Source organism: Puma concolor, chromosome B4 (genome assembly GCF_028749965.1).
Source record: "Puma concolor isolate L17-30 chromosome B4, mPumCon1.1.hap2, whole genome shotgun sequence".
In the NCBI taxonomy this organism is placed as follows: domain Eukaryota; kingdom Metazoa; phylum Chordata; class Mammalia; order Carnivora; family Felidae; genus Puma; species Puma concolor.
This window is the reverse complement of record NC_141673.1, coordinates 87,492,623-87,515,224: the sequence shown is the minus strand read 5'-3', so window position 1 is coordinate 87,515,224 and position 22,602 is coordinate 87,492,623. Positions and strand designations below refer to the sequence as shown.

Below are 22,602 nucleotides of genomic sequence, written 5' to 3'. Positions count from 1 at the left end.
AGCTACTATAAATGTGGTGACTTCTTGGTAACAGAAAACAATTTAGATGAGGGAAAAAAAACTGGTTAAGGATGCATCAGTATTACTAATATTAATGAACACAGAACATTCACATTCAGTAGATAATGAATTTGAGTGTTTTATTTTCTCACTGATTAGAAACCTGTTCTTTTAATCCTCTTCCAATAACAACTGGAGACACCAACAAAAAGGAAAATATATTCTTACAAATAAGAGTACAACAATACTGAATACTCATGATAACCTCTATACCTGAGAGCTATTTAACAGACTTAAAATTATGAGAAAATATAGCTGTTGACTTACTACTTAAAGTAGCTTACATGTTTTAATGCAACCTGCTATTCTTAAAGGTAAAGTGGCTTAATCATTAGAAAAACATCAGTAATGAACCTATTTAAGCAGTAGAGTCTAGGAAAGAAAAACAAAAAGGAAGTATCCATATAGGAAATACAGTAAAGTGTCATCAGTAAAGTGACATTGTTACTAAGTACAAAGTCCCACAACACAACAAATAAACTTTACGAAAGAGTAAAAATTTAAGAAGCCACTTTATGAAGGTCAAGCTGATGATCCATTAAGTAGGTTATGACTGCATTATTTTAAATCCATGTATTGTTTCAAGACATCTCTTCACATGTCTGCACGGACAAAAGAAGCAAAAACTCCATCTTCTCTAGCCAAGAGGCTTTCTGGAGTGTCATATTCTAAAATATTTCCTCGCTTCATCACAATAACTAGGTCTGCCGTCAGAATAGTGTGAACCCGATGCTGTGAGTGAAAAAAAAACAACATGTATTTGTTACAGATTTCAAGGTACAGGCAAAGCTATGGAATATGCATATTTCATCGATTATTCAGGGACAATTCTTTATCTCGGGGCACTAGGAGGTGCACGAAACACAGCCTCTTTTTCTTATTTAACATATCATTATTTACATACTTTTAAATGCTGGCCAGTGTAACTGGGTTTGGGATGGGCTGTATTAAATTGAGTGTAGCTAATATAGTAGTTTCAGTACTGTCATGGATGTGTAAGGAGGCTAATTTTGTTTGTCAAATAATTAAATGATAAGAAGAACCATCATGGACCATTTGGGTTATCATTTAGTCTAGACTAAAACGATCTCTTGTGTGGAGTCAACTAACTTGTGGGCTAACACACATCTGAAGAACATTGGAAGGTGGTTCAATTCTGGGAACACAATATGAGGAAATCCATTCTGGCATGCAGTATTAGAATGAATTATCCGGGACTTTAGACACGCCATGCTTTAGTCTTTAGACATCACTGCCACACACTTGTTCTCTCTTTCCACCTAGTACCCTTTGGAGAGAAGCTTTGGGATTAGTAACTAATAATAAAAACTATCACTTACTGAGCATATGCTATACATTAAGTGCTCCACACACATACTTGTTAATCATCAAAACATTCCTCAAATGTGGGTGTTATCTCTCTCTGCTTTGTTTGCAAGACCACTGTGGCTCACAGAGATAAAGCAAAATCAGGAGATCACATAGATAATAAGTAGCAGAACCAGGATTAAAACCAGACTTATTAACTTCAAAGCATGAGATATTTCCACCCTGCTATCAAACTGTTTTGTAGGGAGTATCTGGTACCTTAGAGGATTGTTCGCCTACCATTATTAGTGTTATGGTTAAGAGCATGGACTTTGAGGTTAGACTGGACTTGTATTTTGGTTTCATCATGTTTGGTTGTGCGATCCTGATCAACAAACTAAATTTTTGTATGTCTCAAGTTCCACATCTGTAAAATGATGGTAGTAATATAGTACCTGCCTCACAGAATGGTGGTGAGGATCAAATGAGATTATCCATGTAAAAAAAAAAAATCAGCACCTTGTCTGACACATACAAGCAAATACTAAATGTCAGACACTATTATTTTTTTTTATTTTTAAAATTTACAAGGGAAAAGTCTGTGCTGTGGGCTTTTCACTTCTCTTGGTAAGATAAGTGCTGAGAAATAGAAATATAATGTGAACCACAAATGTGAGACACATGTAATTTTAAATTTCTTAAAAGCCACATTTTAAACCGTAAGTACACAGGTGAGATCTATTTGAAGTTACATTAAATCCAGTTGATTTTTTTAAGTAAGCTCTACACCCAGTGTGGGGCTTGAACTCATAACCTTGACATCAAGAGTTGCATGCTCTACAGATTGAGCCAGCAAGGCATCCCATGAAATCCATTCTAATGATATATTTTAGCCAATATATTTAAAATATTTCAATATATAATCAACTTAAAAATTATTAATGATATCTTTTACATTTTTCTATAAGTACTAAGTTCTTGAAATCCTGTGTGTTTCACACTTACAGTATCTCTTAATTTGGACTACTCACATTTTGAATGTTCAATAGCCACGTATGGTTCAGGGCTACCATACTGGATGTGGACTATGCAGGTCAAAACATCAGAATGCTGATGGAAGTGACGGACCCAGAAAAACCATCTGTTTATCTGACACACAATTTTCCAAAGTTCCTTCTCCTTACAACCCAGCATCCAACCTAAAACCATCCCCGGGACAAAGGCCTATCTTCTTCCCTGGGCCATGTAGATGGAGTAGTCTCAATGCTTATGCTCTCAGAAAAGCAAAGAGACATAGGTGGACAGCTAAAGGTGAAAAGAAAGACATATACGGAGTATAATAAAGATGCCAGCTTAGAACATGTACCAGTATTTCACATATCCATAACAAACCTATCATTTACTGACTAGCAATGAATGATATAGGGGCACCTGGGTGGTTTAGTCTGTTAGCGTCTGACTTCAGCTCAGGTCATGATCTCGCAGTTTGTGCGTTTGAGCCACGTGTCTGGCTCTGTGCTGACAGCTCAGAGCCTGGAGCCTGCTTCAGATTCTGTGTCACCTCTGCTCTCTGCCCCTCCCCCGCTCATGCTCTGTTTCTCTCTGTCTCTCAATAATAAATAAGTGTTGAATGATATATATTTAGGAATTACCAAAATTTGTAGGATACTGCTTATTTATTTTTGAGAGAAGATCAGAATCACTTGTATACCCATGCATTTAGAAAAAAAAAACTTAAGGTTAATGAATTGTTTAATATCTGCTGTGTATTTTCCCTCCAAAAAAGATTATTCTTCAATCATCATATCATAGATGCTAAAAAAGGAATTTGGCCTTTAAATCCATAAATAGAATATTATAAACATTGCCTTGTTTTACTAAAATAACATTTACTTAAAAAATAAAAATAAAAACATGGAAAAATCTTGGCCAATGAAATATGTATGTGGTGTCTATTCAATTAATCAAAAATATTTTTTCTTGAGAAACTGTGGTGTCAATTATAATAGCATTGATGCAATTTTTGAAATGCTCTAGAGAAATTAATTAAGAGTGAAGAATAAATCACTTTCATAAATAAATGCCATGCACTATTTTCGTGCATGAAGGCTTACTTTCAGAACCCAAAGACATTTGTCTTTTGAAGTTCTTTCACTGTTTTCAGTTGCAGTCAACAAAATTAACAGAACAGCTTTTAGCAGGGAAGAAAGAATAGTAACTGTTAACATAGCTGAGAATCATTCTACAAGGGTTCTGTCACAAGTTGGTGGTTTTCTCTTTCTGTTAAGAGCCTGTTAAGAGAAGTTGGTCCCATGGTAATTCATCCTACCCATGGCTTTCTGTGTTCCAATGGGGAGGTATCCTAGTGACTACATTAGTGGTCTTGAAATGAAGAATGGGTGAAAGATACAGAAGTCTATGAAAAGTATTCAGTGAATGTAGGCAGATAAGAAAGAGAACATAATTTTTTGGTTAAAAATAGAAATTTTGCTATGGGGTGCCTGGGTGGCTAGTAGGTTGAGTGTCCGACTTTGACTCAGATCATGATATCGTGCTTTGTGAGTTCCAGCCCCATGTTGGGCTCTGTGCTGACAGCTCAGAGCCTGGAGCCTGCTTCGGATTCTGTCTCCCTCTCCCTCTGCCCCACCCCCGCTCACACTCTATCTCTCTCTCTCTCTCAAAAATAAATAAAGATTAAAAACAAATTTAAAGACATACAAATTATGCTCAAGTAATCTAGGTGTGAACTAAATGGGGCTACTCAGCAATACCATGCTTCATGCAGAAGACAGAAAACTAGTCTTTTGAGTAGGCAAGGGTCTGCTTCCCCCACTCCTTTACCTGCTCATTTAGGGGCAACAGGAAGTTCTTTCTCCCCCCAAATATCTCCCTACCTTCTCCAGAGAGAAAATTTTTGAAAATATTAGAGAACTGTTTTTCAAGTTAGCTAATTCTCTCACCCATTAAATCCTTCACACTCCAGTGTGAATGACTTAATCAGGTAACTCTCCTCCAGGACAGAGTTCATTGGGAAAGTGAGAAAAAAGTGGCCTTTTCTTTACCTAGGCCCAGTGTATAAAAGGTGGGCCCTGATGGGAGTCATTTCCTACCACTTTAAGAAAAGCTGCACTTCAAAAGGTTCTCTTTCCCCATGTATCAGTCACAAAAATGGAAGCATACAAGCACTTCATACATAGCTCCCAGTACTCAACGGTTAAACATAAATAATTCTGTAAATTAAATAATGCAATCTTCAGGGCACATAAGGAACATGTACAGTGTTTTTAAGGACACTTACAATATATCCTCAAAGAATAGTGAAATTGGTCCATAGGACAGAGGTAAATCTGATTCTCGGGTTTTCGTAAGTACTACCTCCTGCATATATACATACTTAAAATTATGCATGTGCTTCATTAAGTATTGAACATAACTGAAGCAGCAGGTTGAGCTGATTTGCATGAGAATACCCCAAAGGCATTTCCTTCACCATATCCCCATCCCCTTTAATCCCTGCATTAGTCCTGCCTGACTGAGGGGATGCCACTAGATAACTACCAGAGAATGGGCTAGTTGGCAGAGGAGCTGATGATGGTCTACTTGTTGGTCATCACCAAAGTGGAAAAGAGGCCATTCTTGTGGGCGAGCAAGTTTGGAACATTATCACACTCCACTAAAATACCCTCAGAGAAGACTAAAACAAGACCTGCATCCAAAATAGAGGAGACACGGTGCTGGAGAGAAAAGAGAAATGGAAAGACAAGAGTCAGCAAGACGGAAAATGTCCAGGTGATTCATTTAAAAAAGTTATTGTTAAACATTAAGCCTAAATGCGAGCAAGAAACCATCCATCTGCAGACAGGAAGAAGAAAACCATGGCCTACATTAAGTAAGCTATGACAAATACAAAGATGTGAGCAATCCTTCAATTTGGTGCTCAGAGAAAGTATCTGCCTCAGCTGTATCTCATTGCTTTCTTGTTTAAACAGTTAAATGAATAGAAACATAGAAATTAAGTGTAAGTAGTAGCAGAATTGGTAGTCATTTTGAAGAATTTTGCTTCTGAAACTGCTCATCAGATGATTAGATTATCAAAAAGAGAATTACCCCATGTGAATTACCATCTGTGTCTGGTGAAAAAACACAGGCATTCCTGCTGGAATCCTTAGATTTAGGATATCACATCATTAGGGGAGGTAGGCAGAACAGACAGTTTGGGGAAAAACAATATAAAGACTTTTAGAGCATAGCTGTGTGTATGTGTGTGTGTATTTCACACATACAGAAGCATTGGCAGAGAAATATATCATTCAACGTACGTATACTTGAATTGCCCAAAAGTTAAGATTATTGAATCTTGGAACAAAACCCAAAGAGGAATAAATAACCCTGTCTCCAATACTTACAGCTATTGTAACAACAGTGCGGTCTGCAAAAGCCGTCATTACCACTTTCTGCAAAATGTTTTCCTGTCAAAAAATAAATAAATTAAGTCTGAATTTTCTCTGGACTTCTTTTTCTTGCCATACTATTCCTCCCTAAGACCAAAGACCCCCAGGCTTCTGAGAATTCCTGGCTCTTGTCTTCTGAGGAAGGTATGACAGGGGGCAGTGCCAGCAGCAAGCTTATGCTGGGTTCTGTATGTGTCTTCAAAAGGCCAATAAAACTCAGTGATCAACCCAGAATGACTGATAGACTTGTTAACCAGGGAACTGGAAGGGGAAAATGAAATTAAATGGGCATGGAAATGCTCACTTGAGTTATACCAAACAGTATGTATTCAAAACTAATAAAACCCTAAAATGGTGTTAATCTTTGGGTTAGAAAAGGGAAAAAGTAAAAATACATGCCCCAATTCAGATTTTGACCCATAAAAGAAGAACCATCTAGGCAAAAACCATTTTTATCCTTACCACAAACTGTTACCATTATACCCTGAAAGATGTTTTGGGTAATGATTCTCTCTCTCCTAGGGGAAAACTTGATTCCTAAGTCTTCTTAAGTTTATTTATTTATTTTGAGAGAGGGAGAGAGCGAGTGATCAGGAAAGGGCAGAGAAAGAATCCCAAGCAGGCTCCATGCTGTCAGTGCAGAGCCTCATGAGGCTCGATCCCACAAATCATGAGATCATGACCTGAGCCCAAATCAAGAGTCAGACACTTAACTGACTGAGCCACCCAGGCAACCTGATTCCTAAGACTCCTAAGTCTTAATATGAAGACTTCCTTCCAGTTAAGGTGGCCTATTGCCCATTAATTCATTCTCTCTTTCTCTCTCATCTCTTTTAAGGCTTATTATACTTATGATAATCCCCAATATTATAAATCATTAGTAATTAATACTAATTTTGATGTAGTTTTGTTTATTTAGTGAATTGGCTTAATTAGAAACTATTTTATATGCTTCAAATTATGTTAACTTTGAGAAGGAGATACAACTTTCTGTAATTGGTTAGAATTACTAGAAAGAAATGATGTCAAATTAGCATCTCCATGTATAACTGACTCTTAATAATCTTGAAACTGTTTCATATGTCTGGATATTTTTTACCCAACCTAAAGTGTGCAGCAAGAGAATACCATACGTTTGTGGATGTTTTTTATTTTTGTCCTTTCTGATGCCAAACGTCTAATATCAAGTTAACTTGTAAAAGAACAACATTAATTGCTAGCTCATACAGTTTGTGGTTTAATGTGACATTTTCTCCACTCCATCACATTCTTCTAGACAGATCCTTCTTGGGTGTATTTAACAGTTTTAAATAATTTCTTTCAAAAGCTAAAGTTTCTGGCTTGTTCCTGTGGTCACACTGAGAAGACCACTGTCAGTTCTAGTGAATACTTCTTCTTCAAATTGCTTTAGAAAATAATGATTGATTTTATCAATTTCTATTAAATAGAAATTTGCATACTTCATTTTACAACTTCCATGGCATAAGACTTGAACACTTGAGTACAGTACAGTACTGTTGTCAACTGAGCATTGGAATTTTACTGCTTTAAGAATTTATCAAAAACTGGGGTGTCTGGGTGGCTCAGGTGGTGAAGTCTCCGACTTCAGTTCAAGTCATGATCTCATGGTTCGTGAGTTTGAGCCCCACATCGGTGTTGATAGCAGAGAGCCACTTCAGATCCTCTGTCCCCTTCTCTCTCTGCCCCTTCTCTGCTCTCTATTTCTCAAAAATAATTTTTTTTAAAAAAAGAATTTATCAAAAAGTGATGGCAAGTTTATTTTATGTTTACTGGTAGTAGGAATTGCTTTAAAAGTGTCATGTCTCCTTTATCATAATTTTCAATGTGCTATCATCCGTTGATTAAAGAAATGAATGAGAAGACACTCAAAACAACAGTACTGAGGATTCTGAACCCAGTTGGGGAAAAATAAGTTGTAATTTTTACGTGTGTCTCTCCAACTCTTCAATTTAAAAAGCGTAGATAATGTACTCACTGTGGCCATGTCAATGGAAGCTGTTGCTTCGTCCATGATGAGAATGCTGCTTTTGCGGACAAAGGCCCTGGCAAGGCAAAACAGCTGTCTCTGTCCAACGCTAAAGTTCTCCCCACCTTCAGTGACAACTGCATCTACATCAGAGAGAGAAGCAAGGATTTCACTAAAGAAATGCTACTAACATTTTCCTTGAGCAAAGTAGGGGAAAATAGTTATGTCCTACAAGAGCATGCTGGACCTCAATGTACTGCTGCGAAGATTTCATAGTGGGAGGGCAAAGAGGAATTTTACTTTGGGAAAATGAAGATGATCCTGGGCCATCCTATCTTTGACAACAGATTGTAAATTACCTCCTTATACTAGGATATAAAATACATTCGGCATCTTGAAGACTGGAAGACCTTAGAGGTCATTTAATTATTGAACATAATTATGAAGGGGGATTATTTATTATAATTATCTGAGGCCCAGAGAAATGAAGTGGCTTGCCCGTAATCACATAGCTAATTTGTAGTAGAGCTTGATGAGAAACAGAACATTCTTGACTCTAATATCCATTCTTTTTTCATTATACCATCCCACTGGACTGTAAGGTCCATGTGGTTAAGGACTGGGTTTGTTTTTGTCCATCAGTGTGTCCATCTGACATAGTGGCTGAATAAAACATTGTATGGATAGATGAATGTTACATCCTCATTATCATTTTTGTTTGCTTTCATCCATATGTCATAAACTGTCCTACTATGAAGTTAAGATAAATTCTGTTTCCAAAACATCTCTTTTATTAGGTTTCAAACACTTCTTCTTAGGGTCCTGGAGGTAAATTTCTATTGATCATATTCTCATTGCATCAAATTTTTATAATTTTTCACGCTTGGGAGCTATGCCTTTATTCTCCAAATTTTAATTTACATAATAAATAAGGAGGGTGATGGAGGTGATGAATATTCTTCATCTGAGTTGGCCTGAACCAGATCTTTATCAAGCAGTTGATATAATCTTTATGGGGACAATGAGCATAAACAACACTCAATTACATTGTGTAAATACAATCCCCTGTTGCTTACACTGTACCATAACCCTTGAACATCATGCCCATGATTCAAAACAGGTGCATGCATCTTTCATGTGAAGTGAAGAGGACTATAAAGTTTTCATTGCCTGTATTCCAACTACTAACGGTGTGAGTGTCTGTACCACGAGAAGGGTATATACGCATTATCAATTTCTCAAGTAGACTTATTGGGCTTACCATGAGAGACGTCAAAAATTATGATAGGAAAGTTCTTCCAGACCTCTGGAATTGCTCCCACGGTCTAACACTGGCAAGGTCAATAAAACTACCCTTAAAGACATGCTATCTCAATTTCTCTTTGTGGGATGCCTTCGCCTTGGAACCTAATTAAAATCATATTGTTTTTGAGTAGGTCCTCCTAACCAAATAAACTAATAATAAACATGGTTTTATTTTGGAGGCTGATTTTCTTTCTAGATGCCAATACAACACAACCAATATGGGAACTACATGTTATTTATTAAAATTAAAATTTATTAAAACAATTTTTATTAAAATTAAAATAAAATTTATTATTCATTAAAATAATTAAAATAATTTATTAAAATCTAATTTAATAAATGATTTATTCATATTTAATAATTAAATTAAATTAATATTTAATTTATTACTATTTAATTTAATCAACCAGCTCTGATCTTTCTGATTACTTTCTTAAATGAGTTCAGATTTTTTTTTAATGTTTATTTATTCTTGAGACAGAGACACAGCATGAACAGGGGAGGGACAGAGACAGAGGGAGAAACAGAATTTGAAATAGGCTCCAGGCTCCGAGCTGTCAGCACAGAGCCTGATGCGGCCCTTGAACCCACGAACTGTGAGATCGTGACCTGAGCTGAAGTCGGATGCTTAACCAACTGAGCCACCCAGGCACCCCATAAATGAGTTCAGATTTTAAGTCCAAAACAATAAATATTCATTTTTATGAGTTGAACACTGCATTGTACACTTTGTTGTTTTGGTTTGTTAATCACTTTCTTTCATTATTCAAGTTGTTGTTTTATTCTGTCATCATTTGCCAGAAGTTGTCTACCTTACTCTTGAGCTAAATTTATATCAGTGATTGTTTGAGTACGTGTTTTATCCCTTGCACAGGTGGCTAAAACTGATACTGCAGCAAGGTCATAGAAAATGATGTCTTCACAAAATTATGTTACATAAATATAAGAAACAGTCCCTCCTGGGAACAAAGAAAATGGTTGCCAATGTGGAGAAACTGCCTGCTCCTAAATGGTACCTCCTACTTTGAACTTAGTAGCCTCTTCAATCCTTTTACTCATTTACTGAGGGTTAGAGGTCATGTAGATCATGTGAGTAGAATGATCACAAGGAAATATTCTGATTAAAATGACCTGTACCACTAAAGGTGAAAAGACTGAAGAGTTAAGTGTATTAAGAGGAATATTTTGGAGTGTTCATATAGAACAGAATTTGTTATAAGGTTCATCCTTTTGCATCCCATGCAAATCATTAGATTTTAAGTGTCCTAATGACCTTTTGGAAATTATTTTAAATATAAGGGGATTTAATATGAATTATGTAATTCTAGCATAAAATATAGATAGAGATATATAGAATTAATTGCATATGTTAAAATAAATGTATTCTTTAGAAAACATACCTAGACCTCCTGGCAGGGATTTGACCATATTCTTCAGCTGAGCAATTTCTAGAGCTTCCCAGAGTCTGTCATCTGTGCATTTACACTCTGGATCTAAATTAAATCTGTAGGGGAAGAAATAAGTTATTTAGTCAATAAATAAAAATAAAGGAATTTTTACATATGCTTGCTTATTGCTATTCTTTCCTGAAAATGTAAATCCTGGGGTACCTGGGTGGCTCAGTTGGTTAAACATCCAACTCTTGAAATCAGCTTAGGTCATGATCTCAGGGTCGTGAGATGGAGTCCCTTGTTGGCTCTGTGCTGGGCATGGAGCCTGCTTAAGATTCTCTCTCTCTCTCTCTCTCTCTCTCTCTCTTTCATTCTACCCCCGGCCCCCTGCACTCACACACGTGTGGTTTCTCTTTTTCTAAAAAAAAATGTTAAGTCCTGTTTGTTTTGGTTATTATTATATCCCTGGTACCTAGAACAGTGCTCAGGATAGAGCAGGCATTCAATTCATGTTTGATGAATAAATGAATGACCTCAATGTTATGAACAATGTTTTCTGATGATACAGTTAGTATATTTATACGTGAGACATGACATGGTAAAATTCATTATGTGTATTTATCCAGTTTCATATTATGTTTATGTAACTTGAATAATGTCTAGCAAAGTGTTTCCACAGAACTGATGATTATATGGGAACATATAATGATATCTTAGATGAGCTGTGCTGCACCAACCACAATAGTAGTATTCATCATAAATATATTCAGAGATAGAAATTCACTATGGTATCACTAAATAACTTGATACATCCACAACTTTTATTTATTTTCTTAAAATTCTTTTTTTTGAGAGAGTGTGAGTGGGGGAGGGGCAGAGAGAGAGGGAGACACAGAATCTGAAGCAGGCTCCAGGCTCTGAGCTGTCAGCACAGAGCCCAACGTGGAGTTCTAACTCACAAACCATGAGATCATGACCTGAGCCAAAGTTGGACTCTTAACCCACTGAGCCACCAAGGTACCCCTATACAACTTTTAATTAAAATGATTTTACAGCTGAATATTGAGCAACCTTACATACATTTTCTCTTCAAGACAAAAAGAAGTGGCAAATACTTCTTTGTAATTAAGGTAGAGGAGGGGAGCCAGAGAGAACAAAGGATGTATGGAATGAGAGACATGACCCGGCAGATAATGCCATGGTGGGCTTTGGAGTCAGACGAACATTATTTGGAATTGGAGTTCTACCACTTACTAAGTGTATAAACATGGACAAATTAGAGCTTCTCTGAGGTTTAAAATTTTCGTATGTAAAATAAGGATAATAATATGTATACTAGAGCAATGCTTTGAAGATTTAATGAGACAATATATTCAAAGCACTTAGAAGATAGTAGATACCTAGATACTGCCATTCTTTCTTTCTTTCGTTTTCTTTTTTTACTGTGGGAAACCATAAACCAGGTATCGAGAAGATTGTAGCGGCTTCTTAAAAGCAATTTTGGCTGAAAGAGTAATTGTGAGGGATAGGGGAGCCAAGGGATTCACTGAACTTAATATCTGCTGAGCCCAGGCCAGACGCATAAGCAATAGGCAGGATATCTGTAAAGGCAGAACACCTTAGAAATGTCTGTCAACAATCGCTGCTCCAAGTACAGAAGAAAAAGTAGCTTTTGTGGAGTCAAACTTAAAGAGCAGAGCTCCTAGAAATATATAAGGGACTGGCTTCTATAGGTTAATTCAGCAACTCTAGGGTTTCCCAATCCAAACTGTTGGTCAGAATATTTGATCTTATCATCCTTATTTTGTTTGTTTGATTCCTTTTTTATTTTTAATTAAAAGTTAAAAATTTTTAATTATTTTGTATTTTATAATACATGTGTAATGTATTTTAAGTAGGGCCACACCCAATGTAGGGCTTGAATTCACAGCCCTGAGATCAAGTGGCTTGCTCTATCCACTGAGCCAGCCAGGTACCTCTCTGATCTTATCATCCTGATAACATTATTCACACCTACCTGAAAAACAGTTCTGAGTAAAACCCTCCCATGAGCCAAAAGGTAAATCCTGAGGCATACAGGTTTCTGTTGAATACATCACCTACCTAATAGAACCACTGAATAGTATTGGATCCTGCAAAATGATTGAAAGTCTAGAACGTAGTGTGTGCAGTGGTAGTTTTGAAATGTCTATCCCATCAATGACAATCTTTCCTGTTAAAGAGAAACAAAAATTATAAGCACGTAGTAAAATCAAAAGAAAAACAATATTGTTTACAAACGGAAAGTACTTGCCGGGTTCAGGGTTGAAACTCAGAAGATAAAGCTTTCCATTTAAGTATTAAAAACATCATTATGCATCTCTAAGAAAAATATACATTTTGGTGATATTTTATCTTATGTATTTTCCCTTAAAGAGATTCTCAGTTTCTATTCAATTTCTGTGGTTCATACAAACCAAAAGTACTTTTTCTCCTTAATGGGTCTTCTTTCTTCCAATATTCCTTTACCCTCCTTCCTTGTTTATTTTCCTTCACAAGATATTCTATATACATTTACCTATCTGTTTTAATTGTCTTTTTCTCCTAACCACAATAATAACTCCTTGAAGACAGTGATTTTTATTTAAATTATTTACTCTTGTATTGATTGAACAGAACATTGCTTTGCAAATAAGAAAGGAAATTCTATGACATACAAATCAAATTTTAATGAATTTCTCCATACTGTGTTTAGACTTATCAGAGACTTGTGCAATGTTGATTTTTTTCCTCAAATTGATAAGCTATTTTATCACATCACTTTGTGTAAAGACAGTATTGCCCTATGAAATGAGTGGCCAGGTGAAAAATGGCAGGTGGGAGTCCCTTTTCCAGCTAGATTTAGATTCAAGAAGAAGCAAAGTGATCAACTTAAACTTTCTTTCGGGAGTACCACATTATCTATTAAAATCTTGGGGCGCCTGGGTGGCGCAGTCGGTTAAGCGTCCGACTTCAGCCAGGTCACGATCTCGCGGTCCGTGAGTTCGAGCCCCGCGTCAGGCTCTGGGCTGATGGCTCAGAGCCTGGAGCCTGTTTCCGATTCTGTGCCTCCCTCTCTCTCTGCCCCTCCCCCGTTCATGCTCTGTCTCTCTCTGTCCCAAAAATAAATAAAAAAAAAAACAAAAAAAAACAAAAAAAAAAACGTTGGGAGTACCACATTATCTATTAAAATCTTAATAGCTTAATGCTAAATAAGAGAATCAGTCATTGATAGTTCACATGGAGCCTAAAATCATGTTTCTGGATTCGTGAGGAAGGAAAAGGCTAATCTAATATGTACAGTTACAGCCACAGGTTTTTTGTTTTTGTTTTTTGAATGAAAAGTGTCAATCAATTGTCTTTGGATTATGTCATTGACTTACAATGCAAAACCACTGAAAGTCCTCAAAGTACCTGTGTATTATTACTCGCCATGGAAGGGCAGGCTGCTAACCCAGTGGCTGATGCCTACTCTGCTTCTGAGTCTAAACCCTGAAGAGACTTCAATTCCTGTTCATCTGCGCTGTTCATAAACTGACCTCTTTATCTCACAAAGCTGTTGTGTAGATTACATTAAGTAATATAAACTGTCAAGTATAATAAAAATGTGAAGTACTATAATTGTCAGCATAATCATTTCAGATAATAATAGGAAGCACTTCCTTGAGCTCATGATCAAGCACATTGCTGGATCCCCTTTTATTCAAGATTGCTTATGTGCTGGGCTATTTATAGGCCACTTGATAGACTAAATAATGTGACATATTTTTTCTAAAGCAAAGATTAAATTATTTCCACGTATCATATTATTAGTAATTTTGTGGATGCATAAATATTTTGTATGTTTTCAACATGTGCTTGGCAGTTTGCAGCTTTGCTGCCTCACAAAATGTTCAACATCATTAAACCATGTTACTAAGATGATAGTAAGAGTCATGCAGCAAAATTAATAATGTAGATTACTTATCTCCTTGCATTTTTTTCCTTTGATGGGAATGGATACATTTTTAGTTTCCCCTATTCCTTTCTCTTAAAATGCCACCTGAATCTACTGCTGTTCAAAATGGATGGTACTGTTTTCGTTTTACCAGTTTATTAGAATTCTTCAACAACAGTCTCTAGAGTTGAGTTCAAGGCTAATAATTTTATTAGCAATTCTATGTTCATTCTTTACTTCTAGAGTGTTTATCTGGGACACCTACCTCAAGCCATGGGTTGCAGGACACAAAGTCCTTATAAATATTCGTTTGTTATTTCTGCAGGATTAGGTAAGTTGATGTTGCATTTTTTTAAGGAAAATCACCATATAGTCATGAAAAAAAAAACTGAGTAACTTACCATCAAATATATCAACCATTCTGAAGAAAGCCAGAGATAATGATGATTTCCCACTGCCAGTTCGGCCACATATGCCCACCTAAAAAAGCAAATGTCACCCAAAGAGAAGAGGACACAGAAAATGGGCAAAAGTAGTTTTAATTTAGACAAGATACCATGGTGAAACTGCATTTCTATTTAAATAGTTATAATAAATCATTATTCTTTTCTTAGGGCTCCTTTATGTATTATCATTAAGATGAAAACATAGAATCCTCACCAATCTTCAATGACTTCATTCTAGCTCTTTTGATGTGTATGTGGTTGTGTTGTTTTTCCTTTATGGCTTAATTTTTGTGTTTAGTGTATTGTTGGTCTAATAAGTAAGTATTCAACTTTATATTAGAAGTGATGATATTATAACAAACAAGACTGATTCAATTTTTTTCTGCACATTTTCTCTTTTTAAAGTAACTAAAACAAACCATTTTGGGACTAGAGCTAGTTCAAATGCAAAATTTCTCAAGGGGATGTCCAATATGGCTTTGAGCCAGAAGCCAAAAATTTGGAAAAACACATGTATTGTTGATTTCCCTGATCTTCGTGGGAGACTAATGAATGGCAATGTAACTTAGAGAACATGTATTTTATCCTGATCCTATCTCCCCTCTCTTTTATGTAGATAATTTGATCTGTAAAGTACCAGGAGTGTTACATGAGCCCAGTGAGAATGTACTTGGCTGGATGTCTGAAGAGCTTAGGTAGTGATAAAATGGCTCCATCAAAGGTTTTGTATGAAACAAATGGCAATGAATTCCATACCTTTTGCCCAGGTTTGATGTAAGCCTTGACATGTTTAAGAACAGGTTTCAGATTATTTTCGTATCTGACACACAGATCATGAATCTTGATCTCCCCTTCCTGTGGCCAATGTTCTGGAACTTGAGAAGGGTCTTGGGGGGGAGGGTGGAGTAGGGGAAGTCAGAGAGAGAGGAAGAGAGAGTGGAATGGAGGGAGGGAGAAAGGGACAGAGAGAGAGAGAAAAGGAAGGAGAGAGTGACAGAAAGAAACATACGCATACTGATATACATTTATACATACAAACATATACTTTTTTGGTAAATTTAAAGTAATACTGAACCAAATGCTATGTCTTTTTAAAATTAAAATTACATTCAGAGTAAAGGCCTATTGATTAAGAACTTTCAAAATAGTCATTTTGTGTTTGTTTTGGAGCATGAACTATCTAATGTCTTTTCTGCATTCCATAACTTGATTCTCTTTAAGATAGTTATTCATTCCTTTGTTCAGTCAGTCAGTCATGAAACATCTGAGTACTTAAAATGTGAGAGGTATTGTGCAATGTGTTGGAAATATGGAGATGAAAGACACACCTCATGGTGCTCACTGTGTCCTGGGGGAAGCATACAAGTAAGTTGGTGTCTGCAACACTGCAAGGAGAGTCAGTGATGGAGGCCAACCCAAGGTGCTCTGGGAGCACAGCTGGTGGTAACCTGAGAGTTCCGGGAGGGTTTCCAGAGGAGATGGTGGCTGAGATGAGTCTTACAAGGATAAGGGGTGGTGAAATTTGTTTCAAATATATATAAAGAGAAAAAAAGATAAAAAGAAAACCATAGAAAGAAACCATAGGATGTTGGTATGGCCGGAGTAAAAGGTGTGTAGATAGATGATGAGAGATGAGACTAGGGTAGGTGGGTAAGGATCGACTAATGAGGAGTCTAGTGATCTTAGCTTAACTTATCTGGGTTCTGTCCTTGAAGATCTGGATAGCTATTGAAGTATTTAGGCAGAAGAATGCATTTTAAGCATGAAATTAAGAAAGATCATTCCGTCTTCAGTATTGAATTTCCTGCCAATTTTTTTCTAGCAAAGCTGAGAATCTTAGTGAGTAGTTTTAAGATCCAAGTTTCTTGACATCTAAGTTAAATTGATCTTGAGAAAGAAAACACAATAGTTCATAGTTTAGGCTGGTAACTAATGTAATAAAGTCCAAATACTTTTTATAATTCTCTTTAAATATTACTAAATAATATCTATTTGGATTCTGGTTGTATCCAAAACTTTTCAGGCCTAAGTAGTCATATTATTTCAGGTATACCTTATAAAGCAAAGTCAAGATGAGAAGGGATTCTCTGGATATTAAAGTGGAAAACAAAAGCAAAAAAGACAGTGTCTGACACACAACTATCATTTATATAAAATAAACACTTAAGTGAAACAAAATAATATTCAGAACAATACCCATGGTGCCTTCATAGTTCTCAGACTCCATAGTTAAGAAACTGTTCACTTTCTTCACTGCCCCCATTTGGACCTCCAGGTCAGCCAAGTTCCTCACAACCCAATTCAAATAATTGGTTATCTGCGTCAGGTGACAAAAAAGTTAACACGTTTAAAATAAAGTAGCAATCTTTGTAATCACTGGATATTTTAGGATAGGATGACTTGTACAGTTAGTGTACATCATGTGCTATGACTTATAAGTGCTGCAAGATATCAGAGACCAGGGAGGGTATCATGGGATAAAGCAGGCAAAGACAGTGTCCACTCTTCTTCAAGTGTCCTCAAATGTCAGTGTTGTGTAAACTGTCCCCTGCTTCCCTGCACAAGTTGTATTACCTGTTTGTACTTCTCTCATTTATATTCATATTCATTTTAGTTTCTCAGAATGGGTTGTCAATGACTTAGGACAGGGATTTCACACCTCGGGAGTGCTCTCACCATAGAGTTTGAGCAGTTTCTAAAAACTGACTCACAGTTTAAGAACTGAATCCACACTGTCCTAAAATGCTGAGCTTGTGCCCCATCCTACCATTATTTGCAAGATGTCATTTCATTATGAATTTCAAACTGCTCCTCTAAATCCATGAATAAGAACTGACGATGACTATAGAAAGCACCTCCAACACCACATGAAAAGAGACATTTTCATCCATACCTACCGTAAGTGCATACAGAAGACCCAAGCCCACCAATCCAGAATTGGAAGACCCGCTGATGGATGCAATGGAAGCAGTGAGGACAATGCAAGCTCCCAAATAATCCTAAAAAGGAGCAAGTAAAAAAAATGCTAAAAGATTTTCGTCGAGTTCTCATACAAAAGGTACCAATCAATTTAGAGAGGTGGGTACTAAGACAGTACACATAAATTTCAGGGGAAGGTTACCTAAGATGCGGATGAATGACAACTCACAATATTAGGGCTGGAGTGGGAGTAATTCAGCACTCTCATTGCATTTGTGCAGAAATGGATTCATACAAGTTAAATAACTTGCCAGAAATTAAGCTGCAGTTGGTGGCACCACCAGGATCAGACGTAGGGTTTCTTTTTCTCCTCCCCCACCCTTGCTATAGCATTGTGTTGCCGGACAAGTAATTATTTCGAAACTTGATTTACTACCTTCAATTTCATGTGTGCTTATGTCAGAGTTGTGATCTAGCTCCCTTGTGCTATATAGTAAGGGCTTGGCAGAAATTTGCATCTGGTTAACTTTAGATTCTTGTCTAAACTGTTTGTCAAATATCTAGGCTTAGTGTTTGGGACATTAAGTCTCCAGATTCCATGTAAATAAGGATAAGGGTTTATATTTGTTCTTAAATGGGAAGTGTGGGCCTGTCTTAGAGCATCTGGATGAGCTATGACTCAATGGTAAACTCTTTTGTGAAATTTTTAAAAGTTCACTGAGGCCAGTCTTTATCTCAAATAAGAAACAGGGCACAACCATCCATTTTCAAACACCTTGTTCCTTCCCATTTCCCAGAAGTCTTAGTCATTGTTATGTCTTATCATTTGTAAAAGAAATCTTTCAAACTTTTCATGCTGATGAGTCACATGTTCCAGAAGCAGGTAGCATTTCAGGCATGAGCACTTCTACAGTTATTTTAAGTCTCATCTCACTTGTGACCTTTCAAGTCTAGATATGTCTCTGATCCCTCAAAAAAAAAAAAAAAAAAAAAAACCAAATAACTAGATGCTAAGACATTAATGACAGTAAAAAAAAAAAAAAAAAGACCTTAATGACAGTAATGGACTGCTTAACATACTGGAGTAACAAGTGAAGTTACTCAAATCATCTCCCATGTGAGCTTTCCGAACTCTTTTTAAAACAGCTCCAAAGACCTAGTTCTTGAGGAGCAATCAGTAATCCCAGCCTTGAAATCAGAGATCTGGGCTCAGACCCTGACTTTGCCAATTACCAGACAAATAATTTAAATCCCTTTGAAACTCAGTTTCTTTGGAAAATAGAAATGATACCTAATTCAAAGACTTTGAAAGGACTAAAAAAGATTAAATGCCCGTTAGATTTAACCACCTCCATGTATCAGGATGTCTTTTTTCCTCTGGATGATTTTCAAACGTTTGAAGCAAGCTTAAAAGTTTATGTGCATCATAAAACATCAAAGGTTAAAAGAGGCACTAAAATTTAATTCCATAATGATTCCCATGATCTTTATAAAGAATAAAGAAAGAAATCATGCAGAGTTACTCTCTTGAGGCAGTAAATTCCAAAGAGGTAGTAAATGCTCCTTGGATTGCTTCTTCCAATGGGACCATGTGTTAACAACTTGTCACATCCCAATTAGACAGTTCTTCATTTTCCCTTTATTTGAAGCAACAACTACATGGATGCATAATCTAACCAGTCTGGGCCACTCTTACATCTTACAAATGCCAACATGCTCCCAAAATACTTCTAAAATATTTACAGCAATATGAATTTTTCCTTCCAGCCCTCTGTCTAAAGTTAGTACTTTTGAAGTTATGCTGTAAATTTGTAATTTCTATATTATCTTTTTAAAAAGGACTTATAAAAAGTTTCTGTGATAAGTACCAGAAAGCAAGTTAGTATCAGGGGATACTTTGAGCAAGGTCCTCCTTCTCAGTTTGATATAAATAAATACATCATTCAGCTTCTGAGAAATTTCTGTGGGTAATGTACACATTAAGGCTTTGAAACAAGGCACATTTTTATTAATTTATATTCTCTACTTTCTCCCAGCTGGCCTTATTGGGAAGAAGAGCCTCATTCATTCATCTATCTATTGATTTATTCATACATTCATTCATTTATTTTCAAGTCTTTACTTAAATTCCATTTAGTTAACACATAGTATAATATTAGTTTCGGGAATAGAATTTAGTCATTCATCACTTACAACACCCAGTGCTCATTACAAGTGTCCTCCTTAATGCCCATCACCCATTTAAACCATCCCCCCCACCTTCTTTCCAGCCACCCTGTTTGTTCTTTATAGTTTACAGTCTGTTTTATGGTTTGCCTCTCTCTTTCCCCCACCCCCACCATATTCATCTGCTTCATTTCTGAAAATCCACATATGTGTGAAATCATATATGGTATGTGTCTTTCTCTGATTCACTTAATTCAGTTAGCATGATACACTCTAGCTTCATCCATGTTGTTGCAAATGGCAAGATTTCATTCTTTTTTATGGCTGAGTAATATTCCATTATATATGTCTACTACAACTTCTTTATCCATTCATCAGTTGATGGAAATTTGGGCTTTTTCCATAGTTTGGCTCTTGTTGATAATGCTGCTAAAAACATCTGGATGCATTTGTCCCTTCGAATCAGTATTTTTGTATCTTTTAGGTAAATATCTAGTAGTGTAATTGCTGGATCATAGGGTGGTTCTATTTTTAACTTTTTGAGGAACCTCCATATTGTTTCCCAGGATGGTTGCACCAGTTTGTATTGCCACCAGCAGTGTAAGGGGGCTCCCTTTTCTCCACATCTTCGCCAACATCTGTTGTTTCTTGTGTTGTTAATTTTAGCCATTCTGAAGGTATGAGATGGTATCTCGTTGTGGTTTTGATTTGTATTTCCCTGATGATGAATGAAACTGAGCATCTTTTCGTGTGTCTTTAGCCATCTGGATGTCTTCTTTGGAAAAGTGTCTATTCAGGTCTTCTGCCCATGCCTTAACTGGGTTATTTGGTTTTTAGGTGTTGAGTTCGATAAGTTCTTTATAGATTTTGGATAGTAACCCTTTATCTTTCTGCTGTGCAGAAGCCTTTTATCTTAATGAGGTCCCAACATTCATGTTTGCTTTTGTTTCCCTTGCATCCCGGACATATCTAGTAAGAAGTTGCTATGGCTGATGTCAAAGAGGTTGCTGCCTCTGTTCTCCTCAAGGATTTTGATAGTTTCCTGTCTTATATTTAGGTGTTTCATCCATTTTGAATATATTCTTGTGTGTGATGTAAGAAAGTGGTCCAGTTTCATTCTTCTGCATGTTGCTGTCCAGTTTTTCCAATACCTTTGTGGAAGAGACTTTTTCCATTGGATATTTTTTCTTGCTTTGTCAAAGATGAGTTGACCATATAGCTGTGGGTCCATTTCTGGGTTTTCTATTCTGTTCCATTGATCTGTGTGTCTGTTTTTATACCAGTACCATACTGTCTTGATCACTACAGCTTTATTCAGAATTGTGATGCCTCCAGCTTTGCTTTTCTTTTTCAAAATTGCATACATTCTTTTAAAAATATAACAACAAAATAATCACTGAGTCTCAACAATGGAAATTAGACAGTAGCCCTAATATAAACATTATAAAGGAAATGCAAAACATTATGTACTCAAACTCTCTGTCTCCTTCTGTCTCTTTTTCTCTTTCTCTCACCCCTCTCCCCTTCCATTAAAATGACTATGGAATTGTTATATTTTATATTGGGGCTTAGATTCACTTGTTATAGAACTAAATGGTAAATGCAATTAGATGATTATTTAAATTATTTTCTATTACATTAAAATGGTAATTCTGGTAATAGATAGTTTACCCTGGCAATAAAGCCAGCAAGAGAAGTAAAAACAGATGAAGGAGGGAAAGGAAAAGGCTGATCAATAAGTTTGAGTTAATATATATTTTCTGGCTCTCTTTCATATGGCTAATGTTTTTAAAACTGCTTGTAAGGTTTCCATTATGATAATTAGACACTATTATTTTAATTATTATCACAGTAAATAAAACATGCCAAAATTTACTTATAAGAGATAATGTTTTTGGTTTTTTGGTTTTAAGAGATAATGTTTTTGACATCTCAGTGATAAGGCATAGCTTCTTAAAGTACATTTATAGCACATTTTCAGTGGATGAACACATTTTCAAAATCTACAGTCCACTAAATTCGAATAGATATGAGGGCTTAAGAGCCAGGATGTCTGTACCTATATCAAAGCTATATCAAAGTTATTTTATTTATTATAAAAATATTCTTTATCTTTTTTTTTTTTAGAAAGTACTATCCATGTTGTCTTCTGGTTAGACCAAACTAGATATTTTCAGTTCACTCCTAGATTATTTCCACTGCTCAAAGAAATTTTTTTGTAATGAATTTGGAATTTTTTGGAGGCATTTGATCAGAATTTTACCTTGATCTGCATAAGAAAGGAAGCTCTTTTGTGCACAATGTTTATCATGAGAACTCATAGCAGAAATACTAAATTCTATTAACTTCCCTTCAAATAGGATAAGAGTATAGGTGTGTGAAATTGGTGGATAAGGTAAGAGTTTATGCTAGCTCCCTACTTTTTGTTTCTTTACCATTAAACTTAAGCAATGTAATGAATTACAAAGTGATTGCACAGTTATACCTTCTTTCCTTTTTTCGCAAATATGTGAACAACAAAATGGCTTCAAGGCTATTAATTAAGAAAGGAGAAGCAGCTGGTCTGAATAACTCACACAGGAGATCAAATACTTAGCACTTAGTGGTCACTAGG

At 36.1% G+C, this 22,602-nt stretch overlaps 1 protein-coding gene across 8 annotated transcripts in view; it reads right to left on the bottom strand.

Moving 5' to 3' along the window:
• Positions 1 to 114: 114 nt before the first annotated feature.
• The window catches only part of ABCC9 (ATP binding cassette subfamily C member 9), a 138,826-nt gene continuing 116,338 nt past the window's right edge, over positions 115 to 22,602 (bottom strand). For 6 of the 8 annotated variants that reach the window (XM_086713901.1, XM_086713900.1, XM_025930412.2 and 3 more), the window contains 9 exons: positions 17,801 to 17,902; positions 17,100 to 17,220; positions 15,660 to 15,790; positions 14,859 to 14,937; positions 12,606 to 12,714; positions 10,512 to 10,615; positions 7,816 to 7,949; positions 5,775 to 5,837; positions 115 to 792 (listed from right to left, as the gene is read on the bottom strand). In XM_086713901.1, coding sequence (XP_086570027.1) covers positions 655 to 792; positions 5,775 to 5,837; positions 7,816 to 7,949; positions 10,512 to 10,615; positions 12,606 to 12,714; positions 14,859 to 14,937; positions 15,660 to 15,790; positions 17,100 to 17,220; positions 17,801 to 17,902 — 981 coding nt within the window. In that variant the 3' untranslated portion in view covers positions 115 to 654. Of the gene's footprint in view, positions 793 to 4,926; positions 5,103 to 5,774; positions 5,838 to 7,815; positions 7,950 to 10,511; positions 10,616 to 12,605; positions 12,715 to 14,858; positions 14,938 to 15,659; positions 15,791 to 17,099; positions 17,221 to 17,800; positions 17,903 to 22,602 lie in introns of all 8 variants that reach the window. The other 2 variants (XM_086713902.1, XM_086713905.1) reach the window with 1 other exon arrangement.